General features: G+C 45.1%; 1 protein-coding gene across 2 annotated transcripts in view; it reads left to right on the top strand.

Annotated features, from left to right (window-relative positions):
• Nucleotides 1-20,983, top strand: part of LOC139383536 (protein GREB1-like) — a 99,289-nt gene that overhangs the window by 8,241 nt on the left and 70,065 nt on the right. The window contains exons 2-11 of one of the 2 annotated variants that reach the window (XM_071128106.1): nt 13,980-14,140; nt 14,251-14,352; nt 14,468-14,644; nt 15,718-15,900; nt 16,597-16,713; nt 18,055-18,201; nt 19,226-19,348; nt 19,553-19,675; nt 20,018-20,203; nt 20,524-20,901. In XM_071128106.1, the coding sequence (XP_070984207.1) occupies nt 13,980-14,140; nt 14,251-14,352; nt 14,468-14,644; nt 15,718-15,900; nt 16,597-16,713; nt 18,055-18,201; nt 19,226-19,348; nt 19,553-19,675; nt 20,018-20,203; nt 20,524-20,901 (1,697 nt within the window). Of the gene's footprint in view, nt 1-13,979; nt 14,141-14,247; nt 14,353-14,467; nt 14,645-15,717; nt 15,901-16,596; nt 16,714-18,054; nt 18,202-19,225; nt 19,349-19,552; nt 19,676-20,017; nt 20,204-20,523; nt 20,902-20,983 lie in introns of both variants that reach the window. The other variant, XM_071128105.1, reaches the window with a different exon arrangement.

The raw sequence follows: 20,983 nt of genomic DNA, 5'->3' as shown, positions 1-20,983 counted from the left end.
TCTTTCAATTTTTACTAACGACATGCCACTGACTTTGAGTAAAGCCAGAGTGTCTATGTATGCAGATGACTCACCACTATACACACCAGCTACTACAGTGACTGAAATGACTGCAACACTCAACAAAGAGCTTCGTTAGTTTCAGAGTAGGTGGCAAGGAATAAGTTGCCCTAAATATTTCTAAAACTAAAAGCATTGTATTTGGAACAAAACACTCACTAAACCCTTAACCTCAACTAAATATTGTAATAAATAATGTGGAAATTGAGCAAGTTGAGATGACTAAACTGCTTGGTGTAACCCTAGATTGTAAACTGTCATGGTCAAAACATATTGATGCAGTAGTAGCTAAGATGGGGAGAAGTCTGTCTATAATAAAGCGATGCTCTGCCTTCTTAACAGCACTTTCAACAAGGCAGGTCCTACAGGCCCTAGTTTTGTCGCACCTTGACTACTGTTAACCCCGGTGTCCTGGCTAAAATCGCAATCTGGTCCTCAAACCATCACGGTCACCTAATAATCCCCAGTTTACAATTGGCTCATTCATCCCCCTCCTTTCCCCTGTAACTATTCCCCAGGTCGTTGCTGTAAATGACAACGTGTTCTCAGTCAACTTACCTGGTAAAATACCGGATAATTAAAAAATAAAGTTCAGTCGTGTAGTCAGGTGCCACAAAAAAGGACTTAGGAAAATTGCAATTGGCTCAGAACAGGGCAGTACGGCTGGCCCTTGGATGTACATAGAGAGCTAATATTAATAATATGCATGTCAATCTCTCCTGGCTGAAAGTGGAGGAGAGATTGACTTCATCACTACTTTTATTTATGAGAGGTATTGATTGACATATTGACTAAACTACTGTCACACAGCTCAGACGCCCATGCATACCCCACAAGACATGCCACAAGAGGTCTCTTCACAGTCCCCAAGTCCAGAACAGACTATGGGAGGCACACAGTACTACATAGAACCATGACTACATGGAACTCTGTTCCACATCAAGTAACTGACGCAAGCAGTAAAATTAGATTTAAAAAACAGATCAAAAACACCTTATGGGACAGCGGGTACTGGGAAGCAACACAAACATTGGCACAGACACATGCATGCATACTAACACCTGTGAATGTATTCATAAAAATCAATAAATTCATAAAAAATCCTACAATGGGATTTTCAGATTTTTTTTCTCATTTTGTCTGTCATAGTTGAAGTGTACCTATGATGAAAATTACAGGCCTCTCTCATCTTTTTAAGTGGGAGAACGTGCACAATTGGTGGCTGACTAAATACTTTTTTTGCCCCACTGTATCTATATATTTAGAATTTTTGCTCAGAAAACATGGCCGCCAGTTGGGGGAACCCTGTTATAGTCTTTCATCTTGTGCTTTCCCCACACTATGCTCCATGACAAAACGAGGCAACAGTGTGCTTTAGGACCATGCGGACGCCTCCGATCGGTCTGGTAGGCTGTTTGTAGTGTTTATTCGACTGGATAAAAAAAAAAGAGGATAACAATATTGCCCCCCCCCCCCCCCCCCCCGCAATAATAATATTGCGCCCTTGCATGGAATATTCCATTGATATCAATACAAGTGGTCCTTGTATTGATATCATAGCTTGCAAGTCCCAGGCACAACAATAGTTGAGAAACACTGATTTAGGCAGCAGTCTTGAAGATGATCTGAAGTAAGGATTGGCCCCTGACTGTCGTTGCTGTAAGAGTGAAAGGTAGGCTAGCGTTAGCCTTAGCAGTAGTAGCATTACTAGTTAGCATTGGTGGCTAGGGTGGATTCCTCTAGCAGTTGGTGGTCTGACTCGCCTTTCAGATAAAGGGCTAAAGAACTGTGCTGAGATGATGAGTGTCTGTGTGTGTGTGTGTGTGTGTGTGTGTGTGTGTGTGTGTGTGTGTGTGTGTGTGTGTGTGTGTGTGTGTGTGTAGGCCACATATGGACTGATCAGGGGGTTTAGAGTAGTGGGATTAGGTGGGATTGACCTAGTGTTGTGATGTGTGTTTTTCCGTCAGACAGCCTGACTATTTAGAGAGCAGATTCACACTCAGTCACACTCACACGACTGTAATAGTGACTGACTGTGAGTGCTGGCCTTGCTGTGTTTACGCACGCTGCTGAGCTGAGCCACCTTTGTGTGTGTGTGGTGGGGGCGAGCTGAGCAGAGCAGGCTGTTTAGGTCAGGGCGACCTGACTCTGTGACTGTATAGCTGATTGTTTTATGGGGAGGGGAGATTGGACCGCCATCGCGCCGGAGTCTGCCGCCACTGCTGTATGTGAGTATGTATGTGTGTGTGAGTCAGTGTAAAGAACAGGCTAGTTAGCGAATGTCTGCTGTTCACAACAAGATGCACTACTTCATTTTCTCTTTCAGTATCGCACTATTTTTCTTGCTTTTTCCCCCCTATTTTCTCTCTCCCCACGGTTCTATCTTCCCTGCAACGTTCCCTGTCTGGAACTGCGAGGAGTAACAGCGTAACCTACATTGCTACCATGACAACAACCAAAGCCGGCGGGAGTACCGTTGAGAACAGTGGTGTCTCTCTATCACAGGTGAAGGATCTTTTTAAACAGACACAAAATTTGTTCTACAAGTAACAAGAAAATAGCTTCAAGTGTTGCCCAAATACTGGTGGAGTCAACTAATAAAACAATTGGATGACCTGACCAGAGAGGTCCAGGACCTGAAAAACAGTTCAAACAGGAGAATGGCAAGATGACTGTGATCTGTAAGTCATTGAGAGGACATCAATTCTGTATGTGAATCCATGATAACAATGACGGAGAAATCTGATTATCTTGAGGGACCATTAAGGTGGAACAACACTCCAGAATCTCCACCTGAGACCTAGACGGAGTCTGACGACAACGTGAGGGAAATTATCTTGGAGAAACTGAAGATGGTCCACAGGAAGATTCAATCTTCCTGTGGACCATCTTCAGTTTCTCCAAGATAATTTGGAGGTGTGACAGGCTCAGGCCGATAGTGGTCAAGTTCCTGAGGTTCAAGGACATGGTAGCTGTTCTGGAAAGAGTCAAGAACTTGAGAGGAAGTCACCTTCAATGAGGAATATCCTGATGCTGTGTGCCAGAGGAGGAAATAACTTATCCCAGCCATGAAAGCTGCCAGAGTGCGTTGAGACATTGCTTACATCCACTATGACAGGCTCATTGTCCACCCTCCCTCCCAAAAGTCTGGAAGGGATGAGAGAACCAAGCCTATGGGTTCATAGCTTCAACCCCGCAGCACACACACAAACACTTACGCACACCATCTGATTCAATGAACGATGGACTGCTGAAAGTATATTATGTTTCTTGCTTTGTTTGCTTTTTCCCTTTTATGGAAAGGGCTGAAAATAGCCCATATTAGCCCATATTAATATATGTAGCCTTAGCAAGTTACTGATTTCATGAGACTTTATTTCTAACATCAGATAACATTGACATATTAGCCATTTCTGAAACTCACTTAGAAAATCCATTTGATGATACAACAGTAGCAATACAAGTATATAACATCTATAGAAGGGATAGGAATGCTTACGGGGGAGGTGTTGCTGTATATATTCCGAGCCATATCCCTGTAATGTCAAGTGGTATTGAAGTGTTGTGCCAGGTGAACCTGCAACCACATCTAAAGCCTTTTCTTGTGGGGTGTTGCTATAGGCCACTAAGTGTGAACAGTCAGTATCTAAATAATATGTGTGAAATGCTTGATAGTGTATGTGATGTAAACAGAGAGGTTTACTTTCTTGGGGACCTGAATATTGACTGGTTTTCCGCTCAAGAGGAAGCTTCTCACTGTAACCAGTGCCTGTAATCTGGTTCAGGTTATGAATCAACCTACCCGGGTGGTTACAAACACTAAAGGAATAAGATCACTCACATGTATCGATCACATTTTTACTAATACTGTAGAACCTTGTTCTAAAGCTGTATCCGTACCCATTGGATGCAGTGATCTCAATATAGTGGCTATATCCAGGAAAGCCAAAGTTCCAAAATTCGGGCCTAAAATAGTGTCCAAGAGATCATAAATCAGATTTTGCTGTGACTTTTATGTGGATGATGTTAAAAATAGGTGTTGGTCTGATGTGATTAATGAGGTGCATCCAGACACTGCATTTGATGAATTTATGAAATTGCTTCTTCTAATTATTGATAAACATGTACCTGTTAACCGTTCTAACAGTCAGTTTCTTAAGGCTCCATGGATTGATAAAGAATAAAAAAATGTTATGGTTGAAAGAGATGGGGCAAAAAGAGTGGCTAATAAGTCTGGCTGTACATCTGAGTGGCTGACTTACTGAAAATTGAGAAATGATGTGACTAAACGCAATAAAAAAGACGAAGAAACTGTGTTATGAAACCAAGATCAACAATATAAAAAATGCTGAAAAAAACTTTGGAGTACTTTAAATGAATATGGGCAGAAAGACAAATTCAACTCCATCGTTCATTGAATGGCTTATTCATCACAAAAGCATTTAATGTTGCCAATTATGTGAATGATTACTTCATTGGCAAAGTGGGCAAACTTAAGCAGGAAATGCCAAAAAATGAACAGTCAGCATAGATTGGGCAAAAGAAAAGCATTGTGAGTTTGAATTTTGTAAAGTTAGTGTGGGAAAGGTGGAAAAATTGTTATTGATCAATAATGATTGTCACGGATTCCCTCAGTACTCATTCCGTGCACCAGTTACGGAGGTCTACATCACCGGCCTCTAGGCGTCACTGAGCTGTCTCATTACGCACACCTGTTTCCAATTCCCCTGATTAGTAATTGTATATATGCGCCCTCTGTTCACCATTGTCTTGTCGGTTATTGTTCCCATGTCCGTTGGTCTTGTGAGTACCTGTGCACTTGTTATTAAGGATCTCGCCCCGTGTATTGTTGTGCACTTGTTATTACGGGTCTCGCCCCGTGTATTGTTGTGCATTTGTTATTACGGGTCTCGCCCCGTGTATTGTTGTGCATTTGTTATTACGGGTCTCGCCCCGTGTATTGTTGTGCATTTGTTATTACGGGTCTCGCCCCGTGTATTGTTGTGCATTTGTTATTACGGGTCTCGCCCCGTGTATTGTTGTGCACTTGTTATTACGGGTCTCGACCCGTGTATTGTTGTGCATTTGTTATTACGGGTCTCTCCCCGTGTATTGTTGTGCATTTGTTATTACGGGTCTCGCCCCGTGTATTGTGCATTTGTTATTACGGGTCTTGTCCCGTGTATTGTTGTGCATTTGTTATTACGGGTCTCGCCCCATGTAGTGTATTGCGGGTCTCGTCCTGTGTATTTATTAGAAGTTTAACCTCACTCTTTTGTTTGGGTTACGTCTCTGTGTTTTTGGATACGTGTTTGTTTTGGGCTTCATTCCCGTGCCTTTTCATGGCAGGTTGTGTATTTTGGGTAGAGTATTAAACCTCCCTATTACAAATTCCTGCACCTGTCTCCAATTATTTATACAATGTGACAATGACAAACCTCCTGGCATTGATAACTTAGATGGAAAGCTACTGAGGAGTGGCTATAGAGTCAGCTACCATCCTATCTGTCATATCTTTAATCTGAGCCTAGAGGAAAGTCTTTGTCCTCAGGCCTGGAGGGAAGCCAAAGTCATTCTGCTACCCAAGAGTGGTAAAGTGGCCTTTACTGGTTCTAACAGCAGACCTATTAACTTGCTGCCAGCTCTTAGCAAACTGTTAGGAAAAATAGTGTTTGACCAAATACAATGCTATTTCTCTGTAAACAAATTAACAGATTTTCAGCATGCTTATAGAGAAGGGCACTCAACATGTACTGGACTGACACAGATGACTGATGATTGGTTGAAAGAAATTGATAATAAAAACATTGTGGGAGCTGTATTGTTATAATTCAGTGCAGCCCTTGATATTATTTAGCATAACCTGTTGATGAGAAAACGTATGTGTTATGTCTTATCAACCTCTGCCATATCGTGGATTCAGAGCTATCACTCTAATAGAACTCAGAGGGTTTTCTTTAATGGAAGCTTCTCTAATGTCAAATATGTAAAGTGTGGTGTACCGCAGGGCAGCTCTCTAGGCCCTCTACTCTTTTCTAGTTTTACCAATTATCTGCCACTAGCATTTAACAATGTGTGTGTCCATTCAACAATGTACTCATTAACAACCACATCTAATGAAGTCACTTAAACCCTTAACAAAGAGTTGCAGTCTGTTTTGGAATGGGTGGCCAGTAATAAACTGGTCCTGAACATCTCTAAAACAAAGAGCATGGTACAAATCATTCCCCCAGCTGACTCTGGTAATGAATGGTGTGGCTGTTGAACAAGTTGAGGAGACTAAATTACTTGATGTTACCTTAGATTGTAAACTCATTGTCAAAACATATAGATTCAACCGTTGTAAGGATTAGAGGTCGACCGATTACGATTTTTCAACGCCGATACCGATACCGATTATTGGAGGACCAAAAAAAGCCGATACCAATTAATCGGACGATTTAAAAATATCTATATATTTGTAATAATGACAATTACAACAATACTGAATGAACACTTATTTTAACTTAATATAATACATCAATAAAATCAATTTAGCCTCAAATAAATAATGAAACATGTTCAATTTGTTTTAAATAATGCAAAAACAAAGTGTTGGAGAAGGAAGTAAAAAGTGCAATATGTGCCATGTAAGAAAGCTAACGTTTAACTTCCTTGCTCAGAACATGAGAACATATGAAAGCTGGTTGTTCCTTTTAACACGAGTCTTCAATATTCCCAGGTAAGAAGTTTTAGATTGTAGTTGTTATAGGACTATTTCTCTCTATACGATTTGTATTTCATATACCTTTGACTATTGGATGTTCTTATAGGCACTTTAGTATTGCCAGTGTAACAGTATAGCTTCCGTCCCTCTCCTCGCCCATACCTGGGCTCGAACCAGGAACACATCGACAACAGCCACCATCGAAGCAGCGTTACCCATGCAGAGCAAGGGGAACAACCACTCCAAGTCTCAGAGCGAGTGACGTTTGAAATGCTATTAGCGCGCACCCCGCTAACTAGCTAGCCATTTCACATCGGTTACACCAGCCTAATCTCGGGAGTTGATAGGCTTGAAGTCATAAACAGCTCAATGCTTGAAGCATTGCAAAGAGCTGCTGGCAAAACGCACGAAAGTGCTGTTTGAATGAATGCTTACGAGCCTGCTGGTGCCTACCATAACTCAGTCAGACTGCTCTATCAAATCATAGGCTTAATTATAACATAATAACACACAGAAATACGAGCCTTAGGTCATTAATATGGTTGAATCCGGAAACTATCATCTTGAAAACAAAATGTTTATTATTTCAGTGAAATACGGAACCGTTCGGTATTTTATCTAATGGGTGGCATCCCCAAGTGTAAATATTCCTGTTACATTGCACAACCTTCAATGTTATGTCATAATTACGTAATTACGTCAAATTCTGGCAAATTTGTTCGCTAACGAGCCAGGCGGCCCAAACTGTTGCATATACCCTGACTCTGCGTGCATTGGACGCAAGAGAAGCGACACAATTTCACCTGGTTAATATTGCCTGCTAACCTGGATTTCTTTTAGCTAAATATGCAGGTTTAAAAATATATACTTCCGGGTATTGATTTTAAGAAAGGCATTGATGTTTATGGTTAGGTACGGTCGTGCAACAATTGTGCTTTTTTCGCAAATGCGCTTTTGTTAAATCTTCCCCCGTTTGGCGAAGTTGGCTGTCTTTGTTAGGAAGAAAGAGTCTTCACACAGTTCGCAACGAGCCAGGCGGAGAAGTGACACCATTTCCCTAGTTAAAAGGCAATATTAATTAAATATGCAGGTTTAAAAATATATGCTTGTGTATTGATTTTAAGAAAGGCATTGATGTTTATGGTTAGGTACACGTTGGAGCAACGACAGTCCTTTTTCGCGAATGCGGACCGCATCAATTATATGCAACGCAGGACACACTAGATAAACTAGTAATATCATTAACCTAGTGATTATGATTTATTGATTGATTGTTTTTTATAAGATAAGTTTAATGCTAGCTAGCAACTTACCTTGGCTTCTTACTGCGTTCGCGTAACGGGCTGGCTCCTCGTGGAGTGCAATGTAAAGCAGTTGGTTAGAGCGTTGGACTAGTTAAGGTTGCCCGATTGAATCCCCGAGCTGACAAGGTAAAAATCTGTCATTCTGCCCCTGAACAAGGCAGTTAACCCACCGTTCCTAGGCCGTCATTGAAAATAAGAATGTGTTCTTAACTGACTTGCCTTGTTAAATAAAGGTGTAAAAAACTTTTTTTTTAAATAAATTTAAAAATCGGCCAAATCGGTGTCCACAAATACTAATTTCCGATTGTTATGAAAACTTGAAATTGGCCCTAATTAATCGGCCATTCCGATTAATCGGTCGACTTCTAGTAAGGATGGGGAGAGGTCTGTCCGTAATAAAGAGATGCTCTGCTTTTTTGACACCACACTCCAGAAAGCAAGTCCTGCAGACTCTAGTTTGATCTTATCTTGATTATTGTCCAGTCATATGGTCAAGTGCTGCAAAGAAAGACCAAGTACATTTTGTATGTATTTTTATTTAACCTTTATTTAACTAGGCAAGTCAGTTAAGAACCAATTCTTATTTACAATGATGGCCTACCCCGGCCAAACCCTAACCCGGACGACCCTGAGCCAATTGTGCGCCGCCCTATGGGACTCCCAATCACGGCCGGTTGTGATACAGTCTGGAATCGAACCAGGGTCTGTAGTGACGCCTCTAGCACTGAGATGCAGTGCCTTAGACCGCTGCAGCTGAACAGCACGTCTTGCTCTTCATTGTAATCAGAGGGCTAATATGAATACTAAGCATGCCAGTCTCTCTTGGCTAAATTTCTATTTGTTTGCACTGTCAACTTACTGTACACACAGCACTGACACACACACTTACCTCACCAGACATGCCACCAGGGATCTTTTCACAGTCCCCAGGTCCAGAACAAATTCAAGAAAACATTCACTATTATACAGAGTATAGTATTTTACAGAGTATAGTATTTTACAGAGTATAGTATTATACAGATTATAGTATTTTACAGAGTATAGTATTTTACAGAGCCATGAGTGAACAGAAAACTTGGTTTCAAAAAACAAATAAAGCAACACGGCACAACGCCTCTCCCCCATGTGACCTATTTGTTGTGTTTATGTAATGACATGTATGTGGAACTGATAGATCACGCACACGCACACACACACACACACACACACACACTACCTGTTAATGTTTTTAAATGTATGTAAACTGTAAAGTATTTTGTCTGTAATGTCTTTTTCGTTATGTGTCGGACCCAAATAAAACTAGCTGTCGCTGCTGGCATTGGCTAATGGGGATCCTACTCAATCTAAAATTGAATAAAATCTCTCTCTTTCTCCCTCCTCCCCCTCTCTTGTTTGTGTTACCTAATGATATTCACTGATAGGGGAAGTGTGGAGGAATCTCAATACGTTTTGCTCCCTTCTGTCCTCGGTCTTCTCTTCGGTAATCAGGAAGCGGAGGTGAGAGGAAACTTGTATGAAATGAGACTCTCCTCCACTCGCGTCCTTCAAGTGTGAATCCCAAAATGAACGTGTAAAGTGATCAAAACAAATGTAGCTGGTTGTGCAATTCATTATTTTATAGCTAAATGGATAAGTAGTGTGTTGTTTTTAAATGTGTGCATGCTTTTCTCCTTTGAGAAAAGAACAGCTGATTCAAGGGGAGGGGGGGGGGGGGATTTGAAAACACTTCCGCGTGAGGTAATCGAGGAGGGGAGCAGACTCCTTCGTTTGACTAACGAATTGACACTCTCCTCGATCACTCTGACACTTATTGGTTTCCGGGTCACGGAGGAGTCGAGGAGAGGATAGACTTTTTCCCAATTGAGATTCTCCCGAACGGTCTTCCTGTGTTTTACTAAAGAAACCAATCAGCTGTCACTTTCTGAGGTCAACTGCCCCAGGCAGGGAGCCCTCCCACCCCTATGGGGGTCAGCTCCTGCTCAGCCCAGACAAAACCCTTCTCTATCCTGGCACCCCAATTGTGGAACAAGCTTCCCCATAACGTCAGGAAAGCAGAGCCCATCTTCCCAAAAACACCTGAAACCCTTTTCAGAGTAACTTCAATAAGACCTCATGAAATTTGTGGGGGAAAAAAATCTGCTTTTGTCTTTTCCTACTAGCGCTGACTTTTCTTATAACTTCTTTATTGAGGAAACTTGTACTTACTATGACTGTGATGTGTAGTTGTCCCACCTAGCTATCTTGAGATGGACGCACTAACTGTAAGTCGCTCTGGATAAGAGCGTCTGCTGAATGACTAAAACGTCAAAAGTATTGGCCTTCAGAGATAGTACCCTACGGCCTACGTTTTGTTTTGTGCCTTCATCTGGAGTATGTGACGTAGTGAAGGTTTGTGTGCTACTCTGTAATAATGAGCGTATACTGTATAGGCTTAGTGTGTATAGTCAATGTTATTGTGTGTATACAGTGCCTTCGGAAAATGCTGTTTTGTTACAGCCTTATTCTAAAATGGATTAAATAACATTTTTCCCACAGCTATCTGCACACAATACCCCATAATGACATCACAATACCCCATAATGACATCACAATACCCCAAAATGACATCACAATACCCCATAATGACAGTAAAAACAGGTTGTTAGAAATGATTACAAATAAAAAACAGAAATACCTTATTTACATAATTATTCAGACCCTTTGCTATGAGCCTCGAAGTTGAGCTCAGGTGCATCCTGTTTCCATTGATCATCCTTGAGATGTTTCTACAACTTGATTGGAGTCCAGCTGTGGTAAATTCAGTTGATTGGACATGATTTGGAAAGGCACACATCTGTCTATATAAGGTCCCACAGTTGACCGTGCATGTCAGAGCAAAAAGGTTGAAGGAATTGTCCATAGAGCTCCGAGACAGGATTGTGTCGAGTTACCTAAAGGACTCTCAGACCATGAGAAACAAGATTCTCTGGTCTGATGAAACCAAGATTGAACTATTTGGACTGAATGCCGTGTCATATCTGCAGGAAACCTGGCACCATTCCTATGGTGAAGCATGGCAGCATCATACTGTGGGGATATTTTTCAGCGGCAGGGATTGGGAGACTAGTCCGGATGAGGGAAAGATCAACGGAGCAAAGTACATGTCACGACTACTGCCGAAGTTTGTCCCTCTCCTTGTTCGGGCGGTGTTCGGCGGTCGACGTCACCAACCTTCTAGCCATCGCTGATCCATTTTTCATTTTCCGTTGGTTTTGTCTTGTCTTCCTTCCCACCTGGTTCCAATCCCATCAATTACATGTTGTGTATTTAACCCTCTGTTTCCCCTCATGTCCTTGTCGGTGATTGTTTGTTGTATGTTTGGGCAAGTTATGTTTTGGTGTGCGACGGGTGTTTCACCCTCTTATTTTATTTACCCAAGAAGACTCCAGGCTTTAGTTGCTGCCAGAGGTGCATCAACAAAGTACTGAGTAAAGGGTCTGAATACTTATGTATATGTGATATTTCAGTTTTTTTAATTTTCTACGTTTGCAAAAAATTCTAAAAGCAGTTTTTGCTTCGTCATTATGGGGTATTGTGTGTGAATCGATGAGGAATAAAAACATTTTAATCAATTTTAGAATATGGCTGTAACGTAACAAAATGTGAAAAAAGTGAAGGGGTCTGAATACTTTCTAAATGCACTGTAGTGTAGTATGTACTGCATTGTAGTAGTCTGTAATAATGACTGAGTGCTGGCCGTGCTGTGTGACTCGATCAGGAGTGCTTTGTTTACCCATGCTGCTGAGCTGAGCCACCAATGTGTGTGTGCGCGGTTGTGTGTGGTGGGGGCGAGCTGAGCCGAGCAGGCTGTATAGGTCAGGGCGACCTGACTCTGTGACTGCAGCTGATTGTTTTTATGCAGGTGGAGATTGGACCGCCTCTGCGCCAGTGTCTGCCATCGCTGCTGTATGTGTATGTTTGTGTGGGAGTGTGTATGTGAGTATGTATGTGTGTGTGAGTCAGTGTAAAGAACAGGCTAGTTAGCGAATGTCTGCTGTTCACAACAAGATGCACTACTTCATCTTCTCTTTCTGTATCGCGCTATTTTTCTTGATTTATTTTTACCCCCCTATTTTCTCTCTCTCTCTCTCTCTCTCTCTTGTTTGTGTTATGTAATCATATTCACTGATAGGGAAACTATGGGAAAATCTCAATAAGTTTTAACCTATAACCTCTCTTTGCCTCTTTTTGACAAAAAGTTCAAAGGTAATCAGGGAGCGATGCACTTGTATGAAATGAGACTCTCCTCCACTCGCGTCCATCAAGTGTGAATCCCAAAATGAACGTGTAAAGTGATCAAAACAAATGTAGCTGGTTGTGCAACTCATTATTTTATAGCTAAATGGATAAGTAGTGTGTTGTTTTTAAATGTGTGCATGAGGATACTCTAACAAAGTAGGTAATCGAGGAGGGGAGCAGATTCCTTCGTTCGACCTACTAACGAATTAACACTCCTCGATCACTCTGCCAATTGTCGGTTTGGAGGAGAGGAGATGAGGACGGAGGAATCGAAGAGAGGATGGACTTTTGTCCAATTTGAGATTCTCCCGACAAGTCTGAGTAGTTTGGTTGCCTCAGTGAAACACAGGAAGAGACAATCAGCTGTCGCTCTCTGAGGTCAACTTCCCCAGGCAGGGGACACAGCGCCGTCCTGAAGTTACCTTTCTTCTGACTTCGCCTCAATGAGGCCAAACAAACTGTGCCGCAAGTCCATTTTTAATCACAACATTGTCAACATGCCTAATGAAGAAAATCAAATGAAGGAAATTGCATTTATTTTCAAATCCAATCCTTTCTGGGTTCTGAGGGACATTTTGCCTGTTGCTCTGCTTTTTTGTGTGTTGTTCAACTTACTCTACTGACCTGAAAAAGGATGTTGACTGACATGGGTTTCAGTTACTGGTGTCACCTGTTCACCTAGCCCTTGACCATGGCTCTCAGTTCCAGGACATCACACACAAGAGTCATTGGACGAAGGGGTCTTCTGTACAGGGGGAGTTTTGTTAAGAGCCCCGACGCTCAATCTGCACATTCTCACGCGTTGTTTTGCAGTTCGCTTTTGGAAGCTTTCAGACCCTGTCTTTCATACCAGCGAGAAATAATACAAATGAAATGAAAGGTTCAATTGAGGCACACTTTTTTTATAGGGTTAATTAAGGGTAGCGTTCCCACACGGCCATATCTACGTGTCACAGCGCTTGTTTACGGAGAACCGACGGAAAGACCACACCACTTACTGTAGATCATTTTTTATTATTTCTCGTGGGTGAAAGATACGTTTTCGAAAGCCGTGCCGTTTCGAAACGTTTGAACAAAGGGTCGGGATTGTAGTTCACGTGAGCCAAGCTAATGTCTGAAAACAGGCGGGGGAGGGCAGACTGCCACCTAGAGTTTTTTGAGCGCTACTGTTCACCCTGTCTAAGGAATGATTTGGGGTAAGCATCAAGTCAAATCAAAAAAAAAATATTGGTCACTTGCCCATATTTTGCAGATGTTATTGCGGGTGTAAGCGAAATGCTTGTGTTCCTAGCTCCGACAGTGCCTGTAGTGCCACAAGGTTGGTCCAGGTTGTGTGACAGATGAAGTGACAACAGAGCCATATATATTATTGAGAGAAAGCGAGAGGGAGAGAAAGAGAGAGAGATATGACTGGATGGGTGCTCCTATGTTGTGTGTGTGTGTGTGTGTGTGTGTGTGTGTGTGTGTGTGTGTGTGTGTGAGCGTGTGTGTGTGAGCGTGTGTGTGTGAGCGTGTGTGTGTGAGCATGTGTGTGTGAGCATGTGTGTGTAGGCGGGTTATGGTAAACTGTGAGGTAATGCACACGATCTTGTTGAACTTGTGCGTGTGTGTTTGCATTCCTGTGTGTCTAGGTGTGCGATGGGGAACTCGTATGCCGGCCAGTTGAGGACCACGCGTTTTGAGGAGGTCCTTCATAACTCCATCGAGGCTTCTCTCCGTTCCAACACTGTGGTGCCACGGCCTGTCTTCTCACAGCTCTACCTGGAGGCAGAGCAGCTACCCCTGCACAGTGGTGTGTTTGTGCGTGTGTGTGCGTGTGCGTGTGTGTGTGTGTGTGTGTGTGTGTGTGTGGGCGTGCGTGTGTGTGTTGTGACACTCTGTAATGAGAATGTATGTCAGCAGGCCGGGTGGAGAATGAGGAGGAGGAAGATGGCTCGGAGTCCAACAGCCCCCTCATTCCATACCAGATGAAGCCCCCACCAGAAGGATGCTGCACCACGGACGGTATGAACACCCTCACTGTATACATTGTCTCCTGGCTTAGGCTTCTAAGCCTAATCTCTGTCTGTTTGGTTAGGGTAACTGTGTGTGTGTGTGTGTGTGTGTGTGTGTGTCTCAGGGTTCTGCCAGGCCGGTAGGGACTTGCGTCTGTCCTCCCTGGTGTCAGAGCCTCTAAACGTGGCCCCAAGTTTCCTGCTGGTAGGGGCCAAGTCCCCCAGTGCACCAGACACACTGCTGGTGTGTGCTGTCGACCGCAGGTTCCTGCCCGACGAACGAGGACGCAACGCACTGCTGGGTGAGATACAGACACACACAGACATGACAGAGAGAGAATGACAGAGAGAGAGAGAATGACTGAGCGAATGACCAAGAGAGAGTGACAGAGAGAGAGAATGACCGAGAGAGAATGACCGAGAGAGAGACTGACCGAGAGAGAGACTGACCGAGAGAGAGGGACTGACCGAGAGAGAGAGACTGACCGAGAGAGAGAGAATGACACAGAGAGAGAGAATGACCGAGAGAGAGTCTGACCGAGAGAGAGACTGACCGAGAGAGAGAGACTGACCGAGAGAGAGACTGACTGACCGAGAGAGAGACTGACTGACCGAGAGAGAGACTGACTGACCGAGAGAGAGACTGACTGACAGAGAGAGAGACTGACTGACAGAGAGAGAGACTGACTGACAGAGAGAGAGACTGACCGAGAGAGAGAGACTGACAGAGAGAGAGAGAGAGACTGACCAAGAGAGAGACTGACCGAGAGAGAGAGACTGACTGACCGAGAGAGAGACGGACTGACTGACCGAGAGACTGACTGACAGAGAGAGACTGACAGAGAGAGAGACTGACAGAGAGAGAGACTGACAGAGAGAGAGACTGACTGACTGACCGAGAGAGAGACTGACAGAGAGAGAGACTGACAGAGAGAGGCTATAGAGAACAGTCAGGGTATCCTGATTGCAGACACATACACACGTTATTAGTCCCTCAACCTGGGCTCTGCTAGACACAAACACACAAGCACAACACACACACCACCTCAGAACCCAGCTGACCTGTAACCATGGAAATGTCATCGCTCACACACTCTTTCTCTCACTATGGGAGAAAGGGCTTATTATTGTTTCACTGAGTCTCCCAACCACAAACACACACACACACACACACACACACACACACACACACACCATCTCAGAACCCAGCTGACCTGTAACCATGGAAACATCATTGCTCACACACTCTTTGTCTTACTATTGGAGAAAGGGCTTATTATTGTTTCACTGAGTCTCCCACACACACACACACACACACACACACACACACACACACACACACACACTGACCTAGTGTTTGTGTGGTCGTCCTCAGGGTTCTCTGGGAACTGTATAGGCTGTGGAGAGAAGGGCTTTCGCTACTTCACTGAGTTTTCCAACCACATCAACCTGAAGCTGAGCACCCAGCCCAAGAAACAGAAGCACTTAAAGTACCATCTGTACAGGAACAACCAGGGACAGCTGGTCAGAGGGGCTGCTATCTGCTGGAAGGGCCTCGGTAACACAAGCAGGGGGAGTAGAGGGGATTGGGGGATATTTTCATGTGTGATCTTTCCATGACAGTGTAAGTGTAAGTATATTGAATTGAGAAAGAGAGCGAGGTAGAGGGGGGAGAGAGGGCGTCAGGCCAGTGGGTCAGTCTCTCCTTCCTTCTGTGTATCTCTGCTGTCGTTCTGTGGACAGGGGGCTCGTCTGGGGTCAAAGTTGGAGTTTGTAAGAGAGGAGGGGTCTGTGACCCGACCTGTCTGTCCAGGTGTGGAGGACAGAGGCCTGGGGTGAGAGGTCAGAACTGGGGTCAAGGTGAAGAAGGGCCGAAGCCTGTGGCTAGACTGTTACTGTGTAACTGACAATACCCGTGGTATACAGTATATGAGGCAGAGGGACAGTAATTCAAGTCTAATCCACACAGTTAAGGAAGAAGGATGAGTTTCAGACCTACAGTAACTAGAGTAGAGTTTACATTCAAATGTAAATTGAGCTGACACTAACATAATCACTTGAGTGTGACTAATGCTTTTTCGGAAAATGTCCATCCGTTCTCTCAAGTTAGTACACACACACACACAGACGCTGTGTAAGTACAGGAGCATTGACTGTGTTTCGTTGGTTTTGACTGTGTGGGTTTCTGTTTGCCTGTCTGGCTGTGATTGTGTGTGAAGCCAAATGCTAATCTGACCGTGCGTTGTCTTTTCAGAGACTAGAGGGAGACAGACGGCGCCCAACGCCTCTGACGGTCATGTGATCTCAGACGAGCACCTCCTCAATCCAGCAGTCACCGCTCACCCTGGACACCCACCCGGAAGCTATACTGGTACAGCACGCTCACACCCAGTACACTCACACCCAGTACGCTCACACCCAGTACGCTCACACCCAGTACGCTCACACCCAGTACACTCACACCCAGTACGCTCACACCCAGTACGCTCACACCCAGTACGCTCACACCCAGTACACTCACACACAGTACACTCACACCCAGTACACTCACACCCAGTACGCTCACACCCAGTACGCTCACACCCAGTACGCTCACACCCAGTACGCTCACACCCAGTACGCTCACACCCAGTACGCTCACACCCAGTACACTCACACCCAGTACGCTCACAAGCAGTACGCTCACAAGCAGCACGCTCACACCCAGTACACTCACACCCAGTACGCTCACACCCAGAACACTCACACACAGTACACACACACCCAGTACACACACACCCAGTACACTCACAGACAGTACACTCACAGACAGTACACTCACAGACAGTACACTCACACCCAGTACACTCACACCCAGTACACTCACAGACAGTACACTCACAGACAGTACACTCACAGACAGTACACTCACACCCAGTACACTCACAGACAGTACACTCACAGACAGTACACTCACACCCAGTACACTCACAGACAGTACACTCACAGACAGTACACTCACAGACAGTACACTCACACACAGTACACTCACACACAGAACACCCACAGACAGTACACCCACAGACAGTACACTCACAGACAGTACACTCACAGACAGTATACTCACACACAGAACACTCACACACAGTACACTCACAGACAGTACACTCACACCCAGTACACTCACAGACAGTACACTCACAGACAGTACACTCACAGACAGTACACTCACACACAGTACACTCACACACAGAACACTCACACACAGTACACTCACAGACAGTACACTCACACCCAGTACACTCACAGACAGTACACTCACAGACAGTACACTCACACCCAGTACACTCACAGACAGTACACTCACAGACAGTACACTCACAGACAGTATACTCACAGACAGTATACTCACAGACAGTACACCCACAGACAGTACACACAGACAGTACACTCACAGACAGTACACTCACAGACAGTACACTCACAGACAGTACACTCACACACAGTACACTCACAGACAGTACTCACAGACAGTACACTCAGACAGTACACTCACACACAGTACACTCACACACAGAACACTCACACACAGTACACTCACAGACAGTACACCCACAGACAGTACACTCACAGACAGTATACTCACAGACAGTACATTCACAGACAGTATACTCACAGACATGACCCCACACTAGATGACCTTGGTTGCCGTTGTTGTTTTCCATCTCTCCAGCCGGCTCCCCTGTAGGTCCCGTCGGTCAGCCTCACCTGGCCGACCTTCGCCCTCCCCTGACCAATGGGAGCCACACACCCCTATCCCAGAATCCTTTGCCCCATACGGCCGTATTGTCCAATGGACCAGGGAGACCCACAGTTATAGGTAACTTGTGTGTGTGTGTGTGTGTGTGTGTGTGTGTGTTTGCATGTATTTCTATTCGTGTGTGTGCGCCTGTTTGTGTGTGTTTGTTTGTTTATTATAAAGGGGTATGACATAGAATGACATGCATTATAGCATCTCTATGGGGTAGGAGGCATGGCTTTAAATGTGAAGTCATTTAAGGCCATGCCTCCTAAATGTGATGTCATTGTAGCCCCCCCCCCCTCATCTTCACACCTCCCCCTGAAAGAGAGAGCTCCTGTGTTTTAACACTCTAAATGCCCAGTAGGCGCCGGCTGTATTGTGTGTGTGGGCCCCGATTTTTACGACCCCCTTTCATTCAGCAACACTCTCCCTCTCTCCTTTCTCTCCCTCTATCTCCCTCAGACTGTTATCTCAATAAAAGTAGCACAGTAAAAAGTCTCTCCCTTTCTCTTTCCCTCTCTCCCTCTCTTTCTGTCTGTCTCATTCCCAGTGGGTTTAGTTGTAAAGTGGAAGGCCTCCTTCCTGCCAGTCTGGGTTTTGATAGGGGCGTTTCAACACGTGGGGCCTTTGGTCTTTGTCTCTGTTGCTCCATAAGAAGAGAGCAGGCAGAGAGGAGAGGGAGGACAGCATGTGTAGAGGGGAAAGAGGAAGGAGCTGATTAATGTGACAAAGACTGTGCTATCTTTATCATCAATAGTGAGCTACGGTTATACTGCCTGCTGCTGGCTGGTTGGTTAACTGGCTGGCTGGTTAGTTAGCTGGCTGGTTGGTTAGCTGGCAGGCTGGTTGGGTAACTGGCTGGCTGGTTAGTTAGCTGGTTGACTGGCTGACTTGCTGGCTGGCTGGCTGGCATGAATCAATGAATTAATGAACAAGCAAGCAAATGAACTAGAATGCACTGTATTTAGGGTGCCTTATGAATGAATGTTGTCCCTCAAGAAGAAATGATTCTGTATATTCTGTATTTTTAAGTTGCCTGCACACCAGAAGCGTCCCCCCCTGAGACATACAATACATAACAGTGTGTTGCTTGTCCTGTCAGGAACACTCAATGCGGGACCACCTAAAAAGAGACACAAAGGCTGGTCTCCAGAGTCTTCTGCTGTGAAGACCCCCCCAGCTTCCTCTTCCTCTTCCTCATCGCTCACCAATGGTACCAAACCAGGTAGGAGCTCAGAGCGAGAGAGAGAGAGAGAGAGAGAACGAGAGAGAGAGAGAGAGAGAGAGAGAGAGAGAGAGCATGCATTTTCAGATGTCTGAAGCGAAATAACATGCAAGGCTGCTATTTTCTTTGTGGGTATAGTTAATTACTACTGTTTTATGTCTGCTACCTGCTGTGTGTGTGTGTGTTTTTTCTCTTTACCCACAGACCATGCCCCCCCAGAGAGTATGTCCCAGGTGTCCTCCAACCCCCACTCTCCCCCCGGGCCGTCGGTCACAGTGCCTGATCAACTGCTGCACACCTGCAGACTCCAGCCCGTCATCTTCAGAGGTCAGAAGTGTGTGTGTGTGTGTGTATTTGTGTGTGCCTCTGTGTGTGAGTGCGGTGATCCTATTCCTCAGTGGCATTAAATGCAAGAGCGCCACAAACCTCAGCAGACACTGAGGCCTGGAGTCTGAGCCCAGTGTCCATTGCTTAGCTGCGCTTCTTAGCTAAGCAATGGAAAGGTCATAATGTTCTCTGCTCTCTCTCACTTCTCCACCTCTCAACATGCCACCCCTCCCCCTCGTCCCTCCATCCCCTGGGAGTATCCATTAGCTCACTGTCCATTTTCCCACAACCTGATCCTGTGCAGTAGCATCTGGTGTGTGTGTGTATGTCTCTGGTCCCCAGGTCACGGCAGCCTACCCCAGCTGAGTGGTAAGGTGTGTGATGTGCAGGTCAGCTCCTTGCTCCAGAGCTGCTATCAGAACAGCCAGGCCCTGCCCAGGGTCTACCAACACTACGGACCCTCTCCCATACAGCCCCTGTCTGTAGAGATGCAGATACTACTCACTGTGTACTACCTGGTGCAACTAGGTGAGAGCGAGATGGTTGGTTTTTACATTTCAGTCATGCTCACAGTTACATTTGACATTGTAGTCGTTTAGCAGACGCTCTTATCGAGAGTGATTTACAGGAGCAATACGCATTGAGTGCCTTGCTCGAGGGCACATCGGCAGATATTTCCCTTGGCTCGGGGATTCGAACCAGCGACCTTTTGGTTACTGGCCCAAACCCCTCAACCACTACGTTACCTGCTGCCTCAGTTAAAAAGGATGAATTGTGCAGAATGTACACATTGAGGCAATCGTTAAAAACCTAGTTGGTAATAACTGGTTATTGACGTTTCCCTCCAGGCCCAGACCAGGTCCCACTGATCCAGGACCTGGAGCAGATCTTCATGCGCTCCTGGAGAGAGTCCCACCTCCGTGAGATTCGCCAGCACCAGCACCAGCAGCCCCAGCCTGGCCTCTCTCTCCCCCAGGCTCCCTCTACTCTGCCTGGGCTGCCACAGGCCCAGGTCCTCACCCCCTCCCAGCTGCCCTGGCTGGCCCAGCTGGCAGCCTCGTCATGTGGGGAGGGTGTGGTGGTGCAGGAGGAGAAGGTCTCGATGGCTCTGGGGCTGGCTGGCACCTTCACTAGGCTGATGGAGGGACGGCTGGCTCATACCAACTATGTGGTCATCATCTGTACAGCCAAGGGACAGGAGACTGAGTCCTGTGTGGTGGTGACAGGTGTGTGTGTGTGTGTGTGTGTGTGTGTGTGTGTGTGTGTGTGTGTGTGTGTGTGTGTGTAGAGGGGTGGGGAGGGGGGTGT

Source organism: Oncorhynchus clarkii, chromosome 25 (genome assembly GCF_045791955.1).
Source record: "Oncorhynchus clarkii lewisi isolate Uvic-CL-2024 chromosome 25, UVic_Ocla_1.0, whole genome shotgun sequence".
NCBI lineage: Eukaryota > Metazoa > Chordata > Actinopteri > Salmoniformes > Salmonidae > Oncorhynchus > Oncorhynchus clarkii.
The sequence above is the reverse complement of the archived record's forward strand: the minus strand, read 5'-3'. Positions and strand labels throughout refer to the sequence as shown.